General features: G+C 36.4%; 1 protein-coding gene across 1 annotated transcript in view; it reads left to right on the top strand.

Annotated features, from left to right (window-relative positions):
- The first annotated feature begins 2,849 nt into the window (after positions 1-2,849).
- LOC150076133 (nephrin-like) overlaps positions 2,850-27,088 on the top strand; it is a 263,105-nt gene continuing 238,866 nt past the window's right edge. The window contains exon 1 of the mRNA XM_090387971.1: positions 2,850-2,915. Coding sequence (XP_090244097.1) covers positions 2,894-2,915 — 22 coding nt within the window. The 5' untranslated portion in view covers positions 2,850-2,893. The remainder of the gene's footprint in view (positions 2,916-27,088) is intronic.

A 27,088-nucleotide genomic window follows, 5' to 3' on the forward strand; every position in this document is an offset into this window, starting at 1 on the left:
TGAGCGTTTTTGTGTAAACGGGTCTTCGCGTTTCACTCCATGGTAGCTGCGGGCTTTAGAATTTCCTGATGGCATTTTTGACCCTCCATTGCTAAATTCGGGCTCGTCGATTAGCTTTGGAAGGAGAAATGAGTGGATGTGTATCAGATTGTTAATTCCTGAAAGAGCTCGCAACATCGTGGTAAACGTTAAATGGTACTTTTGAAATTTAGGTTGAAATGGATGCCACTTTACACTTTTTTGAACAGTTTAATTTCATTCCAACACATCATGCACAGACAGCCAATTATACAAATAGACATTATTATTATGACTTTTTTTTGTTTATGGGACTTTTTCCACCCTATGAAGGTACCAAGTGCATGGGATGTTCGGTTGTGTCCGGTTACTATTATCATTATTACTGTTGTTCGAGGAACTTTCTTACTACCCTACAGGTGTTTAGAAACGTTGCTTTCTGGAGTTCCATGTAAGTGTTCTTTGGAGGGGGGCTATTGCTGCTAGGTTCTTATGAAGGCTCTTTAGCACCATGCCGATGGTGGACACGGTGATCAGGATGGTGATTACTTGTTCCATATGCCACATTTCTTTGATTTCCTGTCTTAGGTCTGAGTACTTCCTGTTCTTATCCTCGTATGCTTTTTGGCAATTGCTGGTGTTAATTACCTGGCCTTGGGTAGCGAGTATGAAATCTTCGGTCCCAGGACAGAGCTTCCCCCTTGTGAGCAATGAATTTGAAGCTCTCTATGGCTATGGTTTATCTCTCGATGGCCGACTTCGGGTGATGTTGGCGGCTCTTGGTGATAATTCTTTGATCGATTTTGTAATTTTCTCCAGCTCGGTGTTGGTCCAATCTTTGATCCCGAAGGTATACGTCAGTACTGGGACTGCGTAGATATTTATGGCTGTGATCATATTCTCTCCATTCAGATTTATTTTTAACAGGCTCTCCAGTCTCTGAAGATATTTCTCTGTCAGGCCGGCATTGATCTCCTTGTGTTTTAACTGTTGAGCACGTGTCATACCTAGATATTTGTAGATCCCTCCCTCTGTCATGGCTTCAAACTCTTCGCTAGATTTCAGCTGTTGTTTTGGAATACTGAATTTGTCTAATGCGATCCATGGGTCTTATATTTCTCTAGGCCAAAGTATATTCTGGAGTGGACGTTGGAGATGTTTCTCGGTTACCGCATAGAGTTTGATGCCATTGATGTACATCTGGCTAAAGAGATTCTTCCTGTTTTCTTTAAGGATATATCCATACTTGCTGTTATTGAGCATAGTGGAGGGTGGATTGAGTGCTAGACAGAACCTTAGTGGGCTCAGGGCTTATTATTAATAGAAATAAAAAGTAAAATTAAAAATAAATCGAACTATACTAAAAGTGGACGTGTTTCGCAACTTTATCCTGATGTTTTACACCGACATTTTCGACAGGTTTAAGCAGATTTATGTAGATGATGCAGTCTCGAGAGTGCGCAGAAGGAAAAATGTATCACACGAATGCCGTCTAGTATCATCAGGCATCGAAAACTGAAAAGGTGAAAAAAAAAAAAAAAAAAAAAGGTGGATCAGTCTGACCGAAGTTCGAAAAAAAAGTCATATTAGGGTTGCCCATGAACTACCTCATCCACCCATGTTTCCTTTTCAACCTGGTGTGAAGAGGAGGCTGATTATAACCACTGTTCCCACAACACCGTGTTAGGTAGATCTACTATTACGAACCTGGTGTCCTCTATTGCCAAAAATCTTCAGCCCTTTCAGAAGAGATTAGAAATCGCACTTACATAGACACCGAGGCCGCCTTTGACGCTATTTCCATCCTTGTGTTCATCAGCTTGCTGCACTGAATACTTTCACATTAGTGGAGACTTGTTGAGGTTTATTGGAAAAAAGAACGATGGTTATAGGACGTGCTCTTCACCAAAACGATAAACGTACTGTAGGGCCGGATCCTGTAGGGCGGGATCCTGTCTGGGGTCCTCTTTTCTGCCGTTCTTTTCTCCTTTGTAATGGATTCTGTAACATCATTGCGAATGCTGATGGCTTAATCTTTTCATCGGAATCAGGTGCTAAGATACTGCGGAGTACTTCAATATCAGGATTCAAAACAAGATACCTTTCTGGATTTGGACTCTGCATCAACCCAGCCAAGTCTTTTGGTATTTTTGACACTGTGACAGCTGCTACATAGGAGAAACATCAAGATGTCTCCAAGATCGCCGTACGGAACATGACAGAGCAATCCGGCTTGCCGAAACTGACCAGTCCGCAGTCGCGGAACATTTTTGGGCCACCAACCACGATCTCGATCCCAAACGTGACTTTGAAATAGTAGACCACTCACGACACTTTCGCCACCGCCTATGGCTAAAGTCACTTAACATATTAAACAATCCAAAGGCGATAAACCGCCACAAAGGCATACGTCTACACCCCATCCTAGAGACAACCATTTTAATGCTAGATAAACACTGGAGTAAAACAGCGCACGTCCGTGCAACAACAATAGAAAATGAATAACGTGCCTCACTCTCAGCTCATTGCACTTATCCGTTGTATTTAAATCAGTTGAAAAAGAGACTCGTTAGTCTTGAAAGCTACTGCCACTTATTATATATTTTATTATATTATATTAAACTGGGTTATCATTGTATGTATATATTTTTCTTAAACAGATTTAGTTTACACGTTCTGTGTTTAGATACTGTACTATACTACTATTATATTCATATAGGATGTGCTAGAACAATAAAAAATACCACATCGTTTTGCCATTCCCTTAGAACACTGCAACCAATTAGAATCGCTGCAGAAGATGTGATCGTGAGTGGAGAGATGGAGTTGGCGTCGAAAGCAAAGTGCTTGTTGACACATTTGGAGGCATTAACGGATGTTAAATAGAGCTAAATGGAGTGAGTGCTCGATCATTCTGCTATCCCGTTCACTTTAATTTCGTACTGATGTTGCAGTGTGAGGGATTAAAAGAAGCCATTTATTCACCGCCCTGCAATCAGATAATTGCGCAATGAGTGCGTTATGAGTAACACCATCAAAGCTATTTAACGTCTTATTTCTGATTTAAATTCCTAAAACTTGCGCGCCTGTTAATCATTATCTAGTGTCGGTAATTACGAGGACACTTAGGTCGAGTCGTTGATGAAATTTTCGAGTGCCTGAGCAATTATGACGATAATTTACTCGATGCTATAGACAGACAACCCTCCACCCTTTCTGCACACAGAATAGAAACAAGCAGACGATAGAACGGATTATTCGATGGTAACTCTTTGCTTAGTTGTATTGTTGACGTGTTTCGTTTCTTTCTTTTTTTTATTGTTGTTGTTGTTGTCGTCGTCTGCGTTCGGTAACAGAATACGTCACGGGCGTTCAGTAAACTGCGATGTACATGACAAGATTAGACTGTCGTTAACGAATATTTAATCTGCGCACTCGATATTGAATTTCTGTGTTTTCCGCTGGGAGACTGTAATTGAGCATTTGTTTTATGCGGGAGAACTTTGGCTCTGATTAAATAAGTGGCATTTTGCTCATACGGTCTGCAGGATACATTAGGGCATTGGAGCTATACATATGTAGTTTGTCATTTTTTCGTTTGTTTTATTTATCTCACATCTTCGGAAGAAATTAAATTTTCTCCACTGATGAGAAATCTTCTCCGAAGCATATTTACGTGTCCATAATGAAATAAACGAACGTTCAGGGATGTCTTATTATTTTTAATTAGTTATCGTATATTTACTTTATTTTTCATTTTTAAATATTATCTAACATTTTAGTTTATTAATTTAATTTTAGAAATTTTTTAATCGGCAGGAAATGAGAGAACTACTTTCGTTTAGCAATATCAAGTGAAAATCAAATAGCAATACTTAGTTAAGCGTTCTTCCTCATATTTTAAAAGTGTTAAAGTTACAATCCTTCTGCTCTATAAGCAACGTATAATTCCGATTTTTAACCATTGTGGTATCATCCGATCTCCATAACAATACTTGTTTTTTCCAGGTATCAATTTAAGAAAAAAAATCCATGGTCACCATGGTAACTACAGTGTGTACTGAGATAACCATAGCAACAGAGTGGATGAGGTCATCAGATAATATTAAATAGGTGGCAGAAGGTAGCTTCATTACGATAACAGTGGCATTTCAGGAGTAGTACAGCATTTATTAATGCGGTGCATAACATGGAATTTTTCCAAAATTAAAAGTCCGTTTATTTTGGAATATTCCTTTACATCAAAGTCAGTTTTGCGATGCCAAGAGAAGTTCAGTAATGAAAAAAAATAAATATAATAATAATAATAAATAAATAAACAAAATCAAAACGGCCTTTCACCAAATACGAGATAATATTCAATCAGTTACACGTCAGTCCTACTCTTCGTATCATATAAGAAATTTATTAAAATGAAAATTTTAATTTTAAAAAAATTGGCGTTATTTTTAAAAATAATATTTATAGTAATTTAAAAATTACTATAAATATTATTTTAAAATAATGCGTGTGTATTTTAGGTAGGGTATGGACCGTATGGTGTGAACTTAGATGGATAAATTGTTACGCTTATAACTTAACTTTAGCTAACAATACAGCTTGGAGCCCAGAAATTATAAGATTTAATTTCGAAATACTATTTTGGCCTTTTCAACGTTATAACAAAGTGGGGAGGGGCTTTCCTTTTCTGGTCTGTTTCTTAGCCGATAGCAAATCGAATTTCGCCATTACTATGAAGTGACTTGGTTTTGCACTAATTTTATACAAATATTACCACCAGAAGGGCCCTCGTGGGTACGACAGTTGGTAGACTCACCGTCCTCCCCCACACCGCGTGGAAAAGACCCAAGTTCGAGTCCCGTCGATGACGAGGAATTTTTATGGTCCTTTTTCACAACGTGGCTGATTTAGTCGGTCTTAGGAGAGGATTGCATGGTTTTTTTCTCCCGGAACTCGGGTTTTTCGTTCAGCAAACAGAAAATCGACCTCAGAACACACGCAATGTACAGACAGTATACACAAAGCAATATGGCCTTAGTTGCTTATGCTCCTAAAACCCTATAACAACAACATCAACCAGCAGGTTTGATCTGCCATTTATTTAAAAAATAAGACTAAGTGTAATTTTTTTCCCGAATGCAAAAATGAAATTAATAATTTAATCATTTGAAAGTTACAACTTCACATTTCACACGGCAGCTGATCAAACGTTGCCATTACCATTTTTTGTTATTTTTAATTTTTTTCTAATATTTTGATCTTATCTTTTAATTATTGTTTCAGATTTATATGCTGGCAAGTAAAACCTATCTGTCAAAAGGTCATATGTAGAAAATCGTGAGGATCAACAGGGGAAGATCACTACCACGCTCGATTCATGGAAAGCTCAGAGCTGAAATCAAATTGATGATTAATTACCGCTATTCTGAAATCAGTACGACACAGCCTTGAACCCAAAGTGACTTGAAACTCTTTTGGAACTTTGTGAAAAGAAATACAAGAGCAAAAGCTGAAGATGGGCCACTCTAAGATGCTGAGGATCACACAAATTTCACCCCTTTATAAAAGGCAGAACTTTCTGTTGACTTCTTTTTCAGGCAGACTAACATCACCTGCAATCACCAGAATACATAGCATTTGCACTATCGAAGCTCATAAACGATTTCGCTGCTGGACCCAATCAGAATCCACCTATCTTCTGGAGGAACAAAACACCTTAATATTCCAAGGCAACAACTCCATATATTCTGACTTCAGACATGATCCTCTTGAAATTCGCAGGTCATTGCATGATTTAAAAGTGATCCATCAAATCGCCGGGTAGATCCTATCGATGTCCATCAGAACAGTTTTCTGCTCCAGTCAGCATCCCTCGCTAATGAATTCAAGTTGGATGTGTATGAAAAACCTCAATGGATTCACTCAAACTTTACCAGGTCAGACCATCGCGCTGCTGACTTAAACCACGTGATTGAACTCAATTGTTTAAGTCATCGTGGTTCTTCCTGAGAGAAACATTTTTCTGTGAAAATTGTTTTTGTTTATCATGATTTCATTTTAAAAAATGCAAATAGTTCATCGTAAACAGCTTAAATATTTCATTGCAAATATCTTTTGTGTGTATATATTTCATTGTAAATAGTTTAAATATTTTTTTGTAGATATTGTAATTGTTCCGTTCACAATTATTATATTTTTAACTGCATTTTTTTAATATATTTTAATTCTTGCATCTCTGTTAATTGAATGTTATTTTCGTTAACTGTACACAATGAACGAGTTCCCTGTTATACATATTTTTCTCAAATAAATTAAAATAAAACATTGTAATGATTTTAGGTATAGAGCATTTGTGTTTGGAGTATTTTTTTTTATGATTTTACCCTAGAGTTCATTCAGCGGTACCAGAATTTATTTATGGTGGAAGTAATTATTACTTTCGTCATCCTTAATAAAGATTTTTATACAAAAGAATACTTAAATTCTTCAGTTTAATTGTATTTTTAAAGAAAACTTAAATTTTGACCTTTATTTAGATAATAATCAAAATTTATTTAACAACACCTTTTTATTTTTATAAGATAAATGTTAATCTTTAATTTGATTGGTTTATTAGCGATATCCATAAGTGTTCCATGGAATTCAGTAATTGTGAAATCTCTTAGGTATTATCTTTGTGATGCTAATGATTTTTAACCACAGCTGTTTCCATAATCTTCCATCTGATTAATAATCGTCAATACGGATTCTGTCTGTGTTAATCCCTATCGGATATCTCTTTTGTCGGCCATCACTGGACTAATCTCATGAAAAGAAAGAAACTCGAGCAATTACTTTACACATTTTAAAGACATTTGCTCAGAATTTATTTGTATTTGAATGTAGTGTTCATTAGAAAGTTATGACCATCCCAATAAACAATGGTGGGCAAATAAAATAAGCATCAGCCGTTTTCAGTCCACTTCAGGATGACGGCCTCTCCAGCAACTTTCCCGTTTCTTCTGTTTTGGGGCAATGGCCATCCATTTACTACCCACGAACTCATGAATTTCATCAGTCCATCTCCGTTGTTGTTTTCCAGGTTTTCTTTTAGACCCTCTTGGGTACTATTCTGTTATTTTCTTAGTCCATGTGTTCTGCCCAAGTCCATTTCAGTTCTTTAGTTTTGATAAGGATGTCCTTTATTGGTGTAGCGTTTTCATATATTTTCTTCAAAAATATGCCTTGCCTTTCCAGTGCCCGAAACATTGATATCAAACAACTTTGCACCAATGGGTTACTGTTAAGGTCAATCTCCGGAATAAGCAGAACGCTGGAAGATCATTGCGAACATCATTACTAATAAAAACAAACCATTAACGCGAGCATGGATTACGCGAACCTAGAATTAATTCTGATCACTGCAACCTCAGTTAATAAATATGATCTCGTTACTACAACCTCGCTTAATAAATACGATACCGTCACTCCAATAGATACGTTTAATGCGACCATGATTAAATAAGAACCTTGCGAAAATTAGAAACATTCGACGTACTGAGTAACCGAATTGTGACACAGCAGCTGGAAAAATCAAAACCGAGAAAAAAAAAGAGAAGAAAAGAGAAAAGATAAAAAGTAAAGAAAAGAAGTTGGGAATTATCGAATTAAACAAAGTTTCCGACGTACGCAGAAGGAGGTGTTGTTGAAGGAGATCACTTCTCGACTCGGGATTTCGAGAGTGAATGACCTACATGCACGGAGAATCCGATCTGGCTAGTCGCGGCACTTGTGTGTGTCGTCCATAAGTTATTCGCAGAAACTTGGTTACCCGTATCAGTTCCGACAGTGCGGTGTCGTTCACGTAAGTGTAGCAGCCAACGTACTAGACGAGCCTTGTAGCAGCAGCCGGTTTTACGAAGCAGCACACGTCCAGGGTATTTTACGAGAAAGAGAGATAGTCAGAGGCTAGGTGGTGGGGGGGAGTTAGCAATCTGGCTCACCACTAGCTCTTATTACTCACTGACAACTCGGATAAAACGTATATTGTACTTTCAGCAAATAATGCTCGCTCGACTTATTCTTTTCTCTCAGTTTTAATGTCGTTAAATAATTTAGGATGTGCCGCACTTACGTCATGCCGTAATATGACATCAAAGACCTTTCCGCTGGATTTATTTCGGTTATTTTTTTGCAGTATCAAAAGAAGGCTGAAGAGTTATTTGAAGTCTCCATTATTGGCTGCAGCAGATCTCGGTGAATTAATGATTTTGATGCTTCAACTGTGTTGGATCTCGTAAGGGGGGGGGGGGCGCAGATATAATGATCCCAGTTTATGTCTCCACCCCACTTTTATTATGCTATTTGTTGTAGGAATAATAAGGAATTTAAATGATCTAAACTTTTCGTCCTCATTTTTATTTTTAACTGCCCTTTTTATTTCTACATTCCCAACAGGAAATTATTTAAATAATTGGCAAATAATTAAACGAAAGATGCAGGGGCGTATTCCTTCACGCAAAAGAATGGAAAGGCATTTGGCTCGATATACAGCTATCTGCATCTCTTAATACAATACAATACAGCGAGTTCCGTTTTCCACTGAGACCGCATTTAAATATGAGGACGGATTTAATTTCTAAATAACAATCTCGTGTGTCTAGTTACATTAATTAAGTCCCTGGGCTGCGTCTTCTTCGTGAACCGCAACTTTTTAAAAAATACTTTTGCCGATATTATCTCTTTAAAGTGGGTATGTAATATTATCCTAGAATTTGCAGCCAGTGTCTTTATCGATGCTTTTCAGGAAATAAATTAAAAAAAAAAAAAAATGTCATTACTTAAATACGGGGAGCAGTAAAGTTCGCGTGGTATCGGATTGTTGGACAGAAACCCTTATTGAGGATAACGTGAATAATTGCGTGCAACAATCGGTGCTAGGGATCAGGTGTTGCAATTTGGGACCATCCATTATTATCGTGCGCAGGGAAGGGGGGATGTTACCAGGAAGGAGAGAACAAGGGGTGGGGGATAAGGTTCAAAATCTCGATAATGGTTGACCGCTTTCTGCTATGAGCGATTTTTAAGTGGGGGGAAGGGGACAGATGAAACCCATTCGTATACAGAGACACACTCCAGCAACATCTGTTTCTTTAGGCCATCCCTATATGCAGTATACATCTGGACTCACTAAAAATACTTGATTAACTATCTCCCCACCTACTCCCCTCCTACTCCCCTTTCTTTAGCCTAATCAAGATACTTAAAAAAAAAAAAAAACATTTGCAGCCAACCTGAAAATTTCTTCTTCTCTCTTTCTCCCTAACGAACACCAACGAGCTCGCGCGCGAGTGTGCGTGCATGTTTCGAGCATTGGGAAGAAGACGACACGTGAGCAGGTGAGTGGGGTGATAAAGAGAGCGTGTAATATGCACGTGCAGATGATGGGGGGGGGCTGATTTGTATGCTTGTGCGTACGACACTGCAGAGAAATCTCATCACTAGCCTCAAAGACCAGCTGAGTCAGGCGAAAAATTATAATAAAGCAGCCGGTTTGTGAACATAAAAAAGGGAGGGACGGAAGGTGGAATCATTTCCGGTTCTCTAGTGAAAAGAAAGTCTGCCCAACTTCCCACCTGCCTCCCACTTTGATTAAGTCATTAATAAAATTTTTCCTTCCAAAACTAATATTTAACTTCTCCAATTTCTTCAGATAATTTCAGCTGATCGAGACTTTTCTAAAGAAAGTTTGCCAAGCAGTTAAAACAGTTTTTGTTGTTGTTACCTTAAATAGCGTGCTGTCAAATACACCAATTTGAGGCGAACGATTTCAATTTGGAACGATTTAGAATGACTTGAAGCAGTTGCGAGAAATGCCGAGTCATTTTAAAGGTAATCTCTTAGCGTTCTTTTATTTGATAATAGAATCGTTTAATTATTGAAAACGACGTTCAAGACGTTTGCTTTTACCGATGAATCCTACGTTTGTCCTTATTAAAAGGGATGGGGGAAACTTCACTGCGTTTGTTTGCATATATGTCTGCTTATCCTATGACCGTTGTATTCTTGTAGACACATGAATAGCCTGCTTAATTTCTGGAAATAGATTTGCAGAGACGAAATTCGCATATTTATTTTCGATAGACAGGAAGAGTTGTTTTCGCTGTAGGCAGTCACAAACTGTACAGGTTTTTTTTTCTGATAATTTAAAAAAGAAAAAAAAAAACAAACGATAAGCTTTGTGGACGTTCACATCTCATTACATTACAAAAGCAGATTATTTCTCTTTTTGAGTTTGGGAATTTACCCAGACAAATTAAAAGAGGCTTGCTTTTCTCAATACATGGGATTGGTAGTGTGTATATATATATATATCATATTTATTTTAATTATCAGATATATATATATATATATATATATATATATATACTACCAATCCCGTGTATTGAGAAAATATATATATGATAGCACAGAACAAACTTTTCCTTCGTAGCGAGTTGCACTGGTATTGTACTACTTCCAAAAAATAATCTTTTTGGAAGTCAATCTGCTATTTATTTAGAAGACGAGACAACGGCTGAATATTTGATTATCTTTGCCTATGTTATGCCATCTTTAAATGGCTAATTTTGCCACTGGTTTAAAAGAAAATGTTTGAAACTAGTGCACTATCAGAGCAACTCGTTGTTAAGGTAAAGTTTGTTGTACGGTTCGAGATCAAGTTTGCTATACACTATACGCCACTAACGTTCACAAATAATGCAATCGAGGTGAATATGTGATGTGCAGAATGTTTACCTGGAAAAGTGCAGTCTTTATTTAAATACGTGATGATTTGCAGTTCTTACGAGTCACTTTTCTGTGGTCGCATTCTAAAAATTGGAGACATTCCGAGTACAAATAAATTCCAGAAACAGGCAGTCAAATCTGGGGTGTTTGGTAACTCTAACTTTTGCAGCAGGTCAAGACCTGACACCTGGAGGTTGTGGCTTTCCAATATGGCTTTTCCGAAATTTTTAGACTGATGCAGACTATCCACGTTTTTCACAGTGATTATTTCCATGGTAACGAGAAACGTGAGAGACTTGATTGCAATTTTTCCTGCTTCCTTGTCAGTTTCAGATGGAGTGGTGAAGTTTTAGTCTGTGTACTCCAATTTTTCTTTTAAAATAATTTGAAATGCTTATCGGAATAGCAGAAGATAAATAATCCATATTATTTAAAGCTATTAATATTCATACGAAACCTATACACCCATATCATGAAAAAAGACATTAATAAATCTAAATATCGAGAATAGGATCGGTCTTTAAAGAAATTCGACGAAAAGAGAAACACTGGAAGAGTTACTGTTAATGCCTGAAGCAGAGACTAGAAGCACTGAGTAGAAAACCTCCTCTAAATATGAAAGATGTGAAATTGATTTTTGATTAAAAATGCAGAAATATCAAATGCCAATAACGGATGTTCCTTACCACATTCATCCATTTTCTTTAGCCTTGGAAAGTGAGGCATATCAGAAATATGTAGTGATTTTAATCCCCGCATATTTTCGAAAAGAGGGGAACATTGCAAAGATTTATAATTAATGGATGTAGCCTACGCAGTTAAGTCAAATTATTGGTCATATGTCAGATAATGCTGAAATATTTGTCATTGCCATGCCAACCAGATTCATTAGATACACTTATATTAGGTATCTGCCTTCAATTACCAGAAAATTGAGGTTCATCAGTCATACTGGAAGGGAAAAAGTCTCAACTGGAATTTCCTTTCGTTTTGAAGCTACGAGATTAAAATCTTTTCAGATTACTGCATGCCATCGGACTGCTTATAAGCAGTTTTCTAGTAATAAAATATATTCTTCAAGCAGGTGAGGCTATACAGCGAGAAAATGTTGCTTATTAAGTTACCGCAGAAAATAGAATGATTAGAAGTCTGATAAATTTTTTCCAGTTGCACATAACCTCCAGAATCCATAAAAATTAATTTTACGTACGCCACATAAACAGAAGAGTAAGATATTTGTTATTTAGTTTTCACAAAAAAAAATGCATCGTTTATTCAATTCTAAACTCTTAGAAATTCGGGCAACAGAATTCTGTTCTTCTTAAATCGATTATTGTGATTCAGTTGTTATATTTCTGTACAAATACTGAGCCAATAAGGGCAAAATAGTTATAAAATTTTCACACAGATAAAATCAAACTGGTGTTGTTAACACAAACGTATTTTTGAAAATGCACATCCGGTAGTCCGACCCTCACAGCATGCTTCTGACCCAATTCCTCTTCCGGTTCTCTGTACAAAGAAACGTACGGAAAGTAGACAATCTGCTTCAGAAACACTCCAGTTTAGCATCGGAGTACATTGTAGAGTGTATTTTGGATGATTTTTTAAGCATTTTTGGTTTATTTTATTCTTAAACATGGCCGATAAAACGAAAGAGCAGTGCCTAAATGATAGTGTTATAAAAGAAGGTAACAGAATATCCATTATATTTAGAGCTTTTTTAAATTTTATGGCATAACATAAAATTTAAAAATCAACATTCCAGATCTCTTTTATTTATTATACATTAATGATCTTTCAATTGTATTTTCTCTTTTTCCGATTATACGAAATTTGAAATCCATCATTACTTTTGATGATTGTATTCTCCTACAAATTTCCCTCTAAAAAACAACGAAATTCTAAAGTATGTCAAGATCATTAACGAACTATGCATTCACGCTAGTTTCAACTTACATCCGGGAGACCATATTAACAATACGATCTCTACTGCTCCAAGGACTCAGGGATTGATCAAAAAGATTCAGCAAACCTATTTTCATTTTATAATGTTCTTTTCACTTTTTACAAAAAGTTAATTCCCTATATATGGGACTGAGAATACAATCTGTCCCCTCCACCCCACACAACTAGAAATATTTCATTCCAAAAGCCTAAAGTAGGTTGAGTATTAACAGTTCTACGTATCTTTGTTGAAGCCGTTCAAAATTAGATTAATAAAACATTAATGTGATTACCTATATGTTCTCGTAAGAGGGCGCTGTGATTAAAAAGAGATAAAAAGTATATTTGTGGAAAATTTATAATTCAAATAGTATAATTAATTAAAAACGTAGAAAACATTAAGAATATTTTTAGAAATTAAAAATATTTTCTAAATCTTTTTAAAGATAAATTTCTTCGAACTTTTTTTTTATAAACCTTTTGAAATATTTCTAGAATATTCTATCTGAATATGAATGGAACGGATTTTCATTTATAAGTTATCTTATCCTGGGAATCCACTAAAAAAGGTGAGAAATAGAAGATAAGATTAGGTTAAAAATTCGGGTAGAAGGTTTTCAAGACTTTTAGGTATATGAAAATAACGATAAAAATTCAACCGATCCTTCCATTTTCTCAGTATGTTGTCAGTCATTTTATGATGCACTCTACTATATGTTATTGATCATTGTTTCTCGACAGATGTCGCTCGCTGAATGACACTAAAAATCTGCTTGTTTGTTTAATTTCACTTCACCGCACTCCAAAGAGCGCAAACACACTTTACTATGTTAGCAGATTATTGGGTATATTTCTTCTTTATTTCATGCATGTTATGCTTGTCAAGAGAAAATGTATTTTTTAGGACTCTCCCCAAAGGAAAGAATTCCCAAAATGATGTCAAGTAAGTTTATGACATTTTGTATCCTCTCTCTCTGTATATTTATATATGTCGAACTATTAATGCTATAAATGTGAACAGCAACATCCATGAATAAATTGTTCCATTCAAGGCACAAAGATTAAACGCCTGTCATTCTATGTTTGGTAGGCAGACAAGTGGTTATGTCAATGTATATAAACACTAAAAAGAAAGGTAAAAAAAAAGGATATTCTCAATGTGTTTTAGCATGCCATTTCCCAAAATCACTGTTCGTTCCATTATAGGATACGTAGACGATACAGCACACTGTAAACATATTCTAAATCGACAATGCGTTTACATATGAATAGAAAGAAAGTTTAGAAACGTTCGAGTGACCTAAAAAATTTATCGAAGAAAGATTTTTGCCTCATAGATATATGCTCAGCATCTTCAGGTATTTTGAGCTCTGTTTCGTCTAAAAGCAACGGTCTATTTAATGTGCGAAAAAAAAAAGAAGGAAAAAACAGAGAGAAGGAAGTAAATATATATTAGTTATGTGAGCTATAACAAAAGATTTATTAAATAAATAGTATCCAGTGTTAATATTAAAACCATTGTGCTTTTTCAAAAGAAAAGGCAACAAATAAAGTAAGTTATAAATATGCATTCTTGTGTTTAGAAATTTCGTTGAAAGCAATAGAATGTGAAAACGAGATTCTCTTGAGACTATTGTAATAACAGAATTACATTACAGAATTACAAAGTACATTTATGGGAAACGACTTTATCCATTTCATTCCAAATATCGTTTTAAAATATTTAATAGACAGTAGACATTTCGGGATGCCCGATAAAATGTCCCAGAATAAACGTACGATTAAGTCAGGGGTGTGCTGCCATGGGCTAGGTTGGTTCTTGATTTGCATTAGGCTAAAATCGGTTTTGGCATATTTCTATCTACTAGATCACAATGAAGCCCGATGGCGTGACAAAACGGGTTTTATAATTTCAGAACTCCTCCTTTGCATTCAAATGCCGATGTCACCATCATTTAGAGTGACTTCCAGTTCAGCTCCAACGCAAGTTCGGTGAAAGAAAGGAAACAGAATGTTCTGTCACCCTTTTAAATACCCAAGAGATGGGAGGGAGAGAGATTGCAAGCACAAATGTCCACCTGGACATTTAGTCTCGATACTGAGCCTGACATTCTGTCACTACATTGGTGACGAAGCAACTGTGTGCAGCGCCTACCCTAGGCGACCGCCAATGCTGACTACGTCATGCTACGGAGAATGACTGATGGAAATTTTATTGTCGCTACCAGTGACGGAACGCGCCGAAAACAGCTGGGGTGAGCGAAAGAGCACACAAGTTCACTAGCAAGCCAAACTTTGAGTTACTTTGGTGCGCGGCTTTCTGTTTTTTTTCCTTTCTTTCTTTTTGGATAGTTTTGCATGGGAACAAAAGTAACCCGAGGAAAAAAAAAAAAAAAAAAGTTTAAAAGCTCGTGCTCGTCTGATGACTCTACGAGCTACACACTAAAGTGGGGAGTAGTTAGTGGAATAAAAGAAATTCTGCTCTGAAGGGTGGGGGGTTGTTGATGCACCAGAAACAATTATTTACAATTACAATTATTAACTATTGACACTGCAAATAGTCTATCTACGCAGTCTTTCATTACTAGATTATTTCTACGGGTTCTGCCACCTATTTCCCCCCTTCCCCCTCCAAAAAACCCAAGGGTAAATAATTTGTATTCATTAGGTGTCTTATTATGTGAGGCAATTACTTGAGAAATGTAAAAAAGAAAAGAAAAAGGAAGAAAGAAAAAAAAAATCGTAAAATTGTTATTACCCGTCTAAGTGTCATTAGATCTATCGCCAGGGGCAATGCATTCAACAGAAATTCGCAGTTTATTGCTACGAATTGTCAAAATGTAGGGTTTTGTTTGTACACTGTTTAAATAAAATTCATTATTAACCAAGAGATCTTCAAGCTTAGCTCAATCAGATTTGTAACCATCAGGTTATCGGATCAGTAGGAGAATCCTAACCCTTTACCAGAGAAGATCGTTAATCCTTTTCTGTGGTGCCAATCATTATCTAATTAGGCGCATTAAAAACGCCATTGGAGAGGCTTTCTTTTTCTGCAATAAAGGGAGCTGCTCCACGAGATATTAAAGTAATGCCTGTGTACATTAGTTGTTTTGAAAGGAACTTGTGACCTTATTTCCCCAGCCACTCCAATATATTTGTAGGTAATATCAAACTGAATTGCAAATGCAAACATTGAACTTTTGCAATGATGGACTTTAACTTTTTTGTCCTCTGTGGTAGTATAGTGGCTACTCCGCTGATTCAACGTGGCTGAGTTAGTCAGTTTCAGATGAGGGTTGCATGGTTTTTTCTCCCGGGATTCGGATTTTCTGTCCAGCAAACAGACAATCGACCACAGAACAATCTTTAGACAATATTACACGAGCAATATGGTCTTATGGTCCTGAAACCCTACTACAACAACAATTTTTCTTCCTTGATCTCCGGTAGAAAGATCTGCTTGCAATTATCTAAAATTGGAGTGTACTCTTGCCGGTGGTGGTGAGAATTTCCAAGATTTCGTCAAGTTAGTTCAGTCAAAAAAAGTCCTAATGATTTTCCTCCTGACAACTCATTTTTTTCATCCTGCAAACCTATCATACAATCTATGCTGTTACGTATAAGATGCATTAATCTCCAAGCTTATCAAAAGCACCTTCTATAAACACAACAGCATCTTGACCTAAATAAACTTTCTATTCTATATTAACAAGGCCAATTAAACCTATGATTCTTAAAGCCTAATGGTGATGAATTATTAAAACAACACGGATCCAAGGCTAGACAGTACAGAATGGCTGTAATAGTTAAAAAGCTGTCGTTCAACATTATTTTTGTTATGCCTGACGTTACAGATTTTTTTTTTTACCAAACAAGTTCTGAAGTAACTTTCTTCTTTAACAGAGACGGGGGGGGGGGAAGAAGGCGAGACTGCTGTTGTTTATACTTGCCTAACTACTACTACACACACGCTTATTTAGAAGAGAAAAAAAACGCGTAAAAAACGCCTCACCCACTGTGAGATTTACCCAGCATCCCTCGGGGCAATTGTGGGTGAAAGATAAGCAAGAATAAGATAATTTGAAATTAGGTTTGTTTGTATGAAGAACACAAGAAGTTTTCAAGGCGGCGAAGCAGTCCAGGGATAGTAGTACGGTCTAGTAGGTAGGAAGCACACAAAAGCTCGCGAAACGATAATTTAGTAACATCTGGAAGTATGTTCCACTCGAGTTACTTAGCGTCGCTAATTAAACACCTCGCTAGCCTGGGAGCGTAGCTAAGAGGCTTTGTTATATGAGCCCCCTCACGAAAACCAGCGTATACATATCAAAGAATCGAGAATATGCTCGAGATAGAGCATCAAGATGGTCATGATATTGCAGACAACGACACTTTCTAAGAAAGAAAGAAAGGGGGAAAAAAAAAGGGTCGTTTGTGTGTCTAATAGAAGAGTTATTCTCATCTTCATATACTCATTATGTGCAAGGACAGAATGTAAAATGTTTCGTGTGGTTAAGCCATTAAATGCTCTAGAATTCCGCACTGAACGCAAACTAGTTCTGCAGCTGCATATGCATCAGTGATGAGTTTAAGGCGTTGATATCAGTCCTTGCTGGTCACAACCCTGACTTAATTAATAATTCCGTTATAGTTCATAATGTGTGTGTAGAAATGAGGGATCATCCACTGACATCGGGTCCTTCTATTTTTCCAGAAAGGATGGAGAAAATTTCATCGGGGTATCGAGTGAAAACTCCCCTCTAAGAAATCTCATCAGATTACTCGTCTTCAACGCTGTTAACTTAACCGTAAGCTATAAAAGACCTCTTATTTGTAATTCAAACATTTAGGAGTTGCCGTTTAGTCGATTATTTACAAGCTTTCTTCATAAATTATCGCATTTTCGATAAATATCTAAGAAGGTATGAAGACATGCAAGATGTATCACAAGGAGTTAACATGCCCGGATGTTTAAATATTAAATATAGCTACGGGCTGTAAATGAAGCGAGATGGTGTGCTTTGAATTGGCGAAAACTTTCGCGATGATTAAAAGGATGAAAGTTAAAGTAAACTGAAATGCTAAATCTAAGAGATATTCACGTTTCTGTTTCCTGATATATAAATAAAAAATCTAGAAACAACAACGTACGTGATTTTTATTTAGTGTACGTAATTTAAGCGCAATAAACAGCATCACACGTGCATATTTAATTAGCTTATTTGCATATCGCAGCTCGATTACAATATATTTCATCCATTTCGAACAAGTCTTCTATAAAAAGTCTTATCTATTAAATGTTTTGACATTCTTTATAATTACACTGATATTCTGAAAATAAAGTAATGATATATAACTATTTTTCATACATAATAATTTTTCCATTATTTTTCTTATATTATAAAAATATTAAAATAGTAATAATAGAGTTACGCATACCAAATATGGAAGCAAAGAAATCCTCGATATTGAAATATCGATTTGTATGCTTATAAATGACGAAAATCAAATAAAATAAAGGAAAGCAAAATAAAAAAGGTAATTTCTAGATCTTTTCTTCCTAACTATAATTTTTTGTTAAAAAATTCAGAATTTTATTCAGTGCAGGAAAATTAACACAACTGTGAGTAGACTTAAAAAATACACATTATATCTTGCTTTTCGAAATTTTATACGATTTTCTGGTTGTCATTTCCTGATATACATTTAGTATTATAAAAATATTCTGGTTAATAAGCTCTTCGATAACTGGAAGAAGAGAAGAAGGTTTGATGCGATATAAAAGACTTGTGACCGCTGCATTACAGGTATAATTTAACAAAATAATTGTGGAATCGTATGGAGGTTAATTGAATAAAAAGTAAACTCAGGCTACATCGACCATTGACCCCCACTTCTTTCTCACCCGACACTTAACACGGTCGCCAAGATAATAAAGCATCTGGACTCGCTACTGAGGAAGTTAAAGAGATGTTGGAGATAAGATAGGCCTCTAACCTTTCTCCAACCAATGCTACAGAAATTAAATATTGACTACTGGCGACCAGATTCAGTTGAATGATGCAAACACAGTGAACCTCATTCGATGTTGGAGACATAGGCATCTTCAATTTCAAGGATATTTAGCGAATTTGAAGCACAAACAAGTTGGACACTTAAAAAGAGTAAACAGTAAGAAACAGGATAAAAGGTTTCAATGATTTCTGGTAGTGAAAGATGAAACCAGTTCATTTATAGACCTTGTTCATTTGGAAATTCAATTAACTGTTTATTTGTGGCCGTTAATATTTTGATGGCAAAGGAAGGTTTCATGTTATCGAAACATTTTTTATGTATTACATAAGTGCTTACTAATATTGCGATATATAAGAGTCTGTGGTATCCATATAATAAGGGGTTTTTTTCCCTGTAGTTTGCTATGGCTATCAAACGAAGATATAAGTTTCTCCAGACTCGTTCTGATATGTTTGTGGATGTCATATATGTCCGAGGGAGACGAAGCATAACAACTTTAGTGGCACCAAGTTTTGCAGTACATATGAAGCCTATTTTCTAATGCCTAGGTTTACACACAGACAAGGTGTAGGTACCTCATTTCTGTTATGGTAGTTGATTAAAGGGATGGTTTCATGATAGTCGTGTCTTTCGATAAACCACGAATATGGAGAGAGAGAGAGAGAGAGAGAGAGAGAGAGAGAGAAGGACAACAAACCATCATAACCTGCGTTACTTTTGTGTGGTGTGGTATACAGCAAATTTTAAAGCGTATCGAAAATATGTAGTTTATTCCAACTTACCATCCTCCTTATCAGCTATCCATTGTGGCTTCAAGATATGGAGTTCCTTCTGGGTTTTCAAAGTAGATTCACCAGGTTGCCTTGCATTCTGTAGTTCTGGGGTAGTAGGGAAGTAGATTTAGTTAATATTCTATTGGTAAACATCTCTTGATTCACGAAACGGAGTCTTCATCCCACCATTCCATATCAAAATTGGACTAGTTAAACATTTGTTAAAGCAATGAATTCTCAAGGGTAGCTGTCAAGCATATACAACCTATATTTCCAAAATCGTTTAATGCAAAAAAAGTAGCATATTTATTAGCTTCGTAAGAAATGGAAGACAGAATGACTATTTCTGAGCGAAATTCTTGGCGGTCATTTCCTTGTAGTGAATGGCTTTCTTGGTAACATTAGAAGTGAAAATTTCAAAGACATAGTTGACGAGTTGATTGAAAATTACGGGAAAATGGAATGCAGAATGTCAGTCATGCTCCATTACTTGAACTGTAGGGTTTCACTTTGTGATTTTTTTAGCTTATTGTGTACCTGTCGCAAAGATAATGAGTATATTCTGAACAGAAGTCAAATGTTGTTAATAAATCTTACAATAGTATTATTATTGTTTATTTACCTTTCTCTCAATTTAGAGAAATCTATGTCGCTATGCAAATACTAAGGTCGTATTCAGAATCAGAATGCTTAAATTCATAAAGAAACACCAAAAAAATGCAGATGAACGGTACTTATTTGAAAAATTGTTACATAGCATTATTATAACAGACAATTAAGAAGAGATACAAGTCATATGCACTCAAAAAACATAATAATACATGTTCAAATTATTATTATAAAAGTTCACGATGATAAAATGAATCTTAAGAACAATAAATATTCCAGTGTGATGCATATTATGACATTTCTTTTCCTTTCGCCAGGATTTCTTCTAATTATTTTGGTGCAAGTATCACACTGTTTCTCTTTTTATTTTTTCTTTCTTTATTTATTTTTTTTTTTATATTCTAAGCAATGAGAAAGGTTGCAAAGCTTTTTGATTTTAATGCGAGCACTTCAGGGCATTGTACCAGGGCGCATTTTTCAATCACCATTAAATTGCTATTCACAGTTGTGTAAATAAATTCTCGTTTACAACTGTCATTCGAATAGTGAAAAACTGACTTTTAAATAATCACGAAACAAAGCGGTGAGCATTTAATTAAAATATCGCCCCGCTGTTTTCTTTATCAAGTCACATAGATGCCGAACAGTGGAAAGTAAAGTAACACACAAAACAACTTTTCTCATCAAGTGGAATAACAATTTTTAGTAGTCCCCAATGGAACTCATTAGGAGTGCGAAATGTTTATTAAACTCCTCCCCTTTTCAAGCCCTGTTTTTTTTTTTAAAGGAGAAAGAAAGTACAGCCTTTTCGAAGATAACATTGTATATTTTGGCACGAGGAGCTTGATGTCCCATTTTGTTTTTTTTATGCGAATCTAATGTTTCCTGATGTTTCTATCTGCCACCGTATGCTGATTAAATGTTCGTTGACAATTTCTAGCAATTAATTATTACTTTGAAAAATCAACCGTTGTGCTAATTAATTATTTAAATGAAGTAGTACATTCATTCATATGGGTATATTCTTTACTGTTGTCTTCTGTGTTATTAAATGTGATCTTGTTCCTGCTTCAATGTCAGTCTTACTCGTTCTCTGTTATTCTATACAGCAAATGTATTGGAACATTCTAATCGAGATATTTTCTCAGCAGTGAAAAGATTTTTATCTTAATCAAAATTAATTACAATGAATGGATTTTTAACTATTGGGAGAAGTGTTTCTTAATTTTAGCAAATTATCACGTGTATTTTAGTTTATTATTCGGTTTGTGTTTCAATAAATATTGTTTGTACAAATTGTTAACTTTTAATTAAAATTAGAAAGATAAAAGTTGCAATCAGAACAGAATAAAAGAACTTTGAAATCGCTAATAAACGAAGGTATCACGTGGTTGATTTCTGCTTTAATCCTGTACAAAGGATTCCACTGCGAAATAAACATTTTTAAACAACAAACGAAAAAAAAAGAAATTCTTAATAATTTTTAAAAAGAAATGTGGAACTTTAAAAAAAATAGTTAGCTATATTATTAATATTTTTTGTTTTCTTTTATAATTTTTAATTTCAAATAAATTTAGTAAACACCTGTATTAATTACTTTCCTTTCCCAAATAAAATGAAAAGTGTATTTTAATTTATTTTGATGAAAGAAATATTTGTCTATGGATTTTATTTAAAAAAAAATCGATGAACAATTTTTGCTAGGGGTTTTCGAGTCAAAGTACATTGAATTATATAAGGCTGGCCATTCCTGATCATCGCTCTGTGATAGGCTGTCGTCATGTGACGTCACGCGGCAGGTACACTCTCATTTGTAGTCGAAGCACTGCTCAGATTGACTTCAACGTAAGAAACTGACATATATAATAATACTATAATACAAAAAAATATTTTGACATAAAAAAATAACGCTTTTCTTGTAATATAGTACGTAAGACATTAGGACTAGAAATATTGACACTTTAAAGTTTTATCATGACTGGTTCTGGACGTATACCACTATCTTTAGTCTACTATCGCTCGGGGACTGGTTAAGGCCCTTAAAATCCTGTCTGGCTGATAATTTCCTGGTCTTCTTTCCCCCAAATCGTTCAAATTCCTGGGAATGATCCCTGACTTCAGCCTGCTGAAGAGCACATTCTGCACTACAAGGGTTTCAATATTTTTTAGTGCTTAAAATGAAAGCCTTTCTAAACTTGTGTTCGGTACAACAAGACTACCTAAACATGTTGTGAATGCCATTGTCTGGCAAATACATGCAAGGGACGTACTAACCATCTCTGTGTTATACTCAAACTACCAGAGAATTGTTCAGTTAAAAGACATTTCTGATTCAGTCCTTCGGACCATGATCTTTGGACATCCCACAACAAGTACAGGAACACAATATTTGATTTCTCTGCAGAATGCAGAGACGAAGATTGCTACCGCGGAGGTTAACCTGTATAGCTTGTAGACTGTAAACGTATCCTTCTGATGTTATGAATTTCCCAAACACCTAAATGGAATTTAAGAGGATTCGATTATTTGTACGCTGATGTCGATACTAATTCAAATTGAGAAATGTAAATAGTTTGTGAGGTTCCTCTAGATGTTCTCTGATATGAATTGTGTAGTTTTGTTTTTATAATAATAATAATAGATGACTCATGTCGACGATGCCACCTGGCCTCGGAAACGATCCAACACATCACCGCAGGATGCAAGGTGATCACCCAGACGAACTACACTCGTAGAAACGACCAGGTCGCCAGAAATAAAAATCAGAAGCTAGCGAGGAAATACCAGTTGTTCGAAGAAAGTGTATCGTATTACAAGTATGATTCCTGGACCGTGCTTGTGATCCCAACCCACAAACTGTAGAAGACAAGAAAATCTACCACAACAGACCGCACATGACCCTCGTCGACCAGAAGGGGAAAAAAGGGGCTACCTACTTGATCGACATAGCGGTCTCAACACTGACAGCCTCCGGAAAACTTACAAGGAAAAGATCAGGAAGTACACAGATCTAAGACAGGAGATCAAAGAGATGTGGCATATGGAACAAGTAAGGCCAATCCCGATTACTGTGTCAACCACGGATATAGTGCCAAAGATCTCACAGAGAATACCTGCAAGGAACTCCAAAACGTCGCAATCCTGAACACCTGTAGAAGGTTTCTCGACCAACAGTAACACCAGACATAACAACCCCCCTGCGCACTTGGTACCAGTAACCGTCATGGGGTGGAAACCCCGATGAGGGAGAAATAATAACACACGTATAATAATAATATCGTTATTATTATACGTGTTAATCGTTGTAAAACGTAATCGGTTTTATGTTAATCGTTGTAAAACCTAATTGTTTGAAATCTAATAGATTAATTGACTACAATTATTTTAAAATCGATTACAATTGGTACTCATATATATGGAGTTATCAAACTGATGAGATTTGAAATTCCATCTAGATACCCTACCATTACATCCCTATAATAAGAAGGGCTACCCGAGCATAGAGCGTACGAGTCAAAAAATAAAATAAATAAATAAATTGTTATGTATTCATTCATTCATTTTATTTTATACAAACGATCTACTGACGCTTCATGTCTCCAATTGTCTTAGCACTGGTCAAAAACTGCCCAAATGAATTTTGCAAGAAACAGATCACTTGAAATCACATCGAACGTTGACGATGCTTTTGCAATTGAGCTTGCGCTAATCTTATTACCATCTCCACCTAGTGAAGTCACTCGTTCTACAGTGAGTATGCTATATCTGTAACTGCGTGTATTCGTCGGTGGTTTGCTGAAAAATAACTCGAGTTTCCAGAAGACAAAAAACCCTGCAACATTCACCCGAGCCCAACTAACTCAGCCAAATTTCGGTAAAATCCATAAAAGTTCCTAGTCTGATTGACGGGTTCGAATTCGGGCATTTTCTTCCCGATGTGGGAGAATGGTGATTATAACCACTGCTGCAAGCGAGGCGTCGCTCGTTCTACCTGAACCCTGAATGAGACATTTCATCATAGACTGACGTCTCTACTACTTTCTTCTCTTCCACACCCCCTTCCTCCTAGTTAACATGCATTAGTTTCTACTCAGGCACACAAAGCTTCCAGACTGCTTATTTGGCCTTCCGTGAACCTGAATCTCTCTCTCCACGCGTCCGTCAAAACAACCATTATCGGAAGTTGATTCATCGTCCTGTAATTTTCCTTCACTAGATGTCACTGGGATCTATGTGCTGTGGTTCCACAATTGACCCGGTCCCGACCTAGTCGGATTCCGCCGAATTATCTCGGTGGAACTCTCCGATATGTAATCTAGCTTATCATCGCAAACCATTTGGACAATAGCCAACACGCAAGAGTCATCTAAGCGATGAGTGGGTCAGAGGATCCTTAAAGGTAGGTCGTTGTTCGAATGCAGAATTGTTCTAAGCCGATTATACAGCTTGTCTTGCGAGTGGCAGTAGTAGTAGTATGCGACATACGGTGCTTCTACCTTTGATGTAGTTTTGGTTTTCTTTGCAAACAAATGCTACTTTTGGATAACGCTTAAGGCTGTTCAAAAATATCATTTGTTTGCATTAAGGTTTAGAGAAACAGAAGAATTATGCAGTTATAATCTTCGCAAACAAATTATTTCTTACTGCTACTCAACGTAGTCATTCATTACAATAGTCTGCAAGGACACGCATCAGAAGACATCCAAGACCACATCGTCCATTAATGAATCCTGATGTAAACAATAAACCTTTGTCTAGTTTGAAGCAAAGCTTCACCCACTGATGAGCGCCGGTCCCAGGCTTCTGCGTCAAAGTCACTCTACATCGCACAAGTGAAAAACCGAAATACTCGAAGGGGGAAACTTCATGTCCACAATCTGATAGTAGCTAACTCGATACAGAAGAGAGAAAAACCCGGATGGGGTTAACTAGAGTTCATATTGTAATTGAATTCAAGTCCCCCACATGTATACACTTTTCTCTTCAGAGCTTTTCATTTAAATTGCATAGTGCAATAACAAGGTAACTCGTGGTGAAATGCTTTCATAATATGAGGCGCATTTTGTAACGAACGCATAGACTAGAAAGGGTCTAGGTTCGAATCCTGTCTCAACAGAAGGAAATTTTATTTTATGTTTTCTTTAAAGCATGTCCCAGTTAGTCGGTTGGGGCGAATTGTTTGCACGATTTTTGTCCCGGGCGTCTCGTGGTAATTCAGAAACAACCCAGCAACCAACCCTCGTATTTTGCCTCATTAAGAGCCTGTTTTAGTAGTAATCCTACTGCGAAGCCTACTACTCTTATTATTATCTTCACAGTTTTCGAAACAGACAAAACAATCAAAAGTCCGAGCGCCTGTCATCATTACGAATCAGGAAACCTATATGTTACGATGTACTGAATCCAGACTCGACAATCGAGAATGAACCGGGCCCATTGCCCTTGAACTGCACTAACGAACTCATTTCCTATCTGTGCCTCTGCAGGTGTGTTGCTAATTGTGCCACCATCATTTTACTAGTAGGATCAAAAGATAGACTCGATGTATGTGTGAGCGTGCGTGTGTTATTTTCCACAAAAGCTCCACTCAGGTAGGACTCATTAGACGGTAAAAACTTCTTCTATTAATAAGTGCCAGGTTACAATATCCCGGGAGTCGTGGGAAAAGCCACGAGAAGCAAAGTCTTCAATAGACAACGGGAAAACAAGCTGTCATATCAGTTCGGTCGATCTTCAACGACACCATGTACACTGCCCTGAGTGATGACGTCATGTCCATTGGCTAGTCAGTATACGGAAACCTTGGTTTTTATAGACAGTCAGTTAACTTCATCACAATAGTTTCAGTTAAAGGTAGCTTCAATAGCTACGCTGGGGAAATAAAAACGATACAATACCTCGCTAATTTTTCATCAGATCACTTTCACTCGAAGCTGGCTAGTTAGTGAAGCTACCACTTCCTGATAACAGATAAGTGGGAGGGGGAGAGGTTGCCCGAGGGCAGGAAAATGGCAAAAACCAGTTGATGTTAGAGTATAGGGGGAAAATGATGGAATACGAACCGTCTGTTTCCTAATTATTGAATTCTAATCAAGGTGGACTGTTTGGGGACCTCTGTTCTCCTGGATTCCCAGTGCTGTCAATTGCATTGCATAATTAAAGGCGTAATTATTTGTATACGTTTATTTATGGCTTTAGGTGATGTTGTGTCAAAGTCATCTCACTTGGGCCCCTCGCTGATCTTCTCCCTCGAATGGAAGATCACCAGATGCGATTCCACACAGCCGGTAGACACTTTTATAGGGATTTTATAGCTTTACGATCACCGCCATCAATTCCAAACATCTATTGACGGAGTGGTGGTTATGGGAACAAACCCATCATGTGTGTAGGGGAAATATCCAGCATGGGATGTAACTGAAAAACAGATGTCCCTTACTTCCTCTCCTTCCTTAGGGGTAATCCGAGTGGAGTTATTTGGGTTTGTAGAGGACATTGGATAGTTTTAACGTTGCTCGTAAGATGGTTGGTTTGTGAAGAAATGTGGAGAGAGAGAGAAAATTTTAAATAAATCCAAAGGGAATGCATTAAAAAGAAAACAGTTGTATATAGAAAAAGATATCTTCGTATAATGTTTTGACAGAGAGCAATCTAAAAGTTTTGTTTTTAGAAGAAACAAAATAAAATTCATCGTCGTATTTGCTGAGAAAAAAATGAACTGTGTCTCGATTGTAATGTCATCTTAGTCACAACAAACGTGATTGAAATACAACGTTGGACTTCGGCCTTTTTATTTATTTTTTATAAATGCGCGTACTTTCGTCAATTCCTTTGACTCTTTATAGTATCAGTCAAGCTGAACGAAAGAACTATGCACGCAAATTAATGTTGTAATGGTAATGGAGCATATCATACTCCAATAGATAGGCCTGTCAATCAAAATTTCAAAATTAATTTAT

The sequence above is a fragment of the Mastigoproctus giganteus genome, chromosome 13 (assembly GCF_048544385.1).
Source record: "Mastigoproctus giganteus isolate SK-2022 chromosome 13, ASM4854438v1, whole genome shotgun sequence".
Classification (NCBI taxonomy): Eukaryota; Metazoa; Arthropoda; class Arachnida; order Uropygi; family Thelyphonidae; genus Mastigoproctus; species Mastigoproctus giganteus.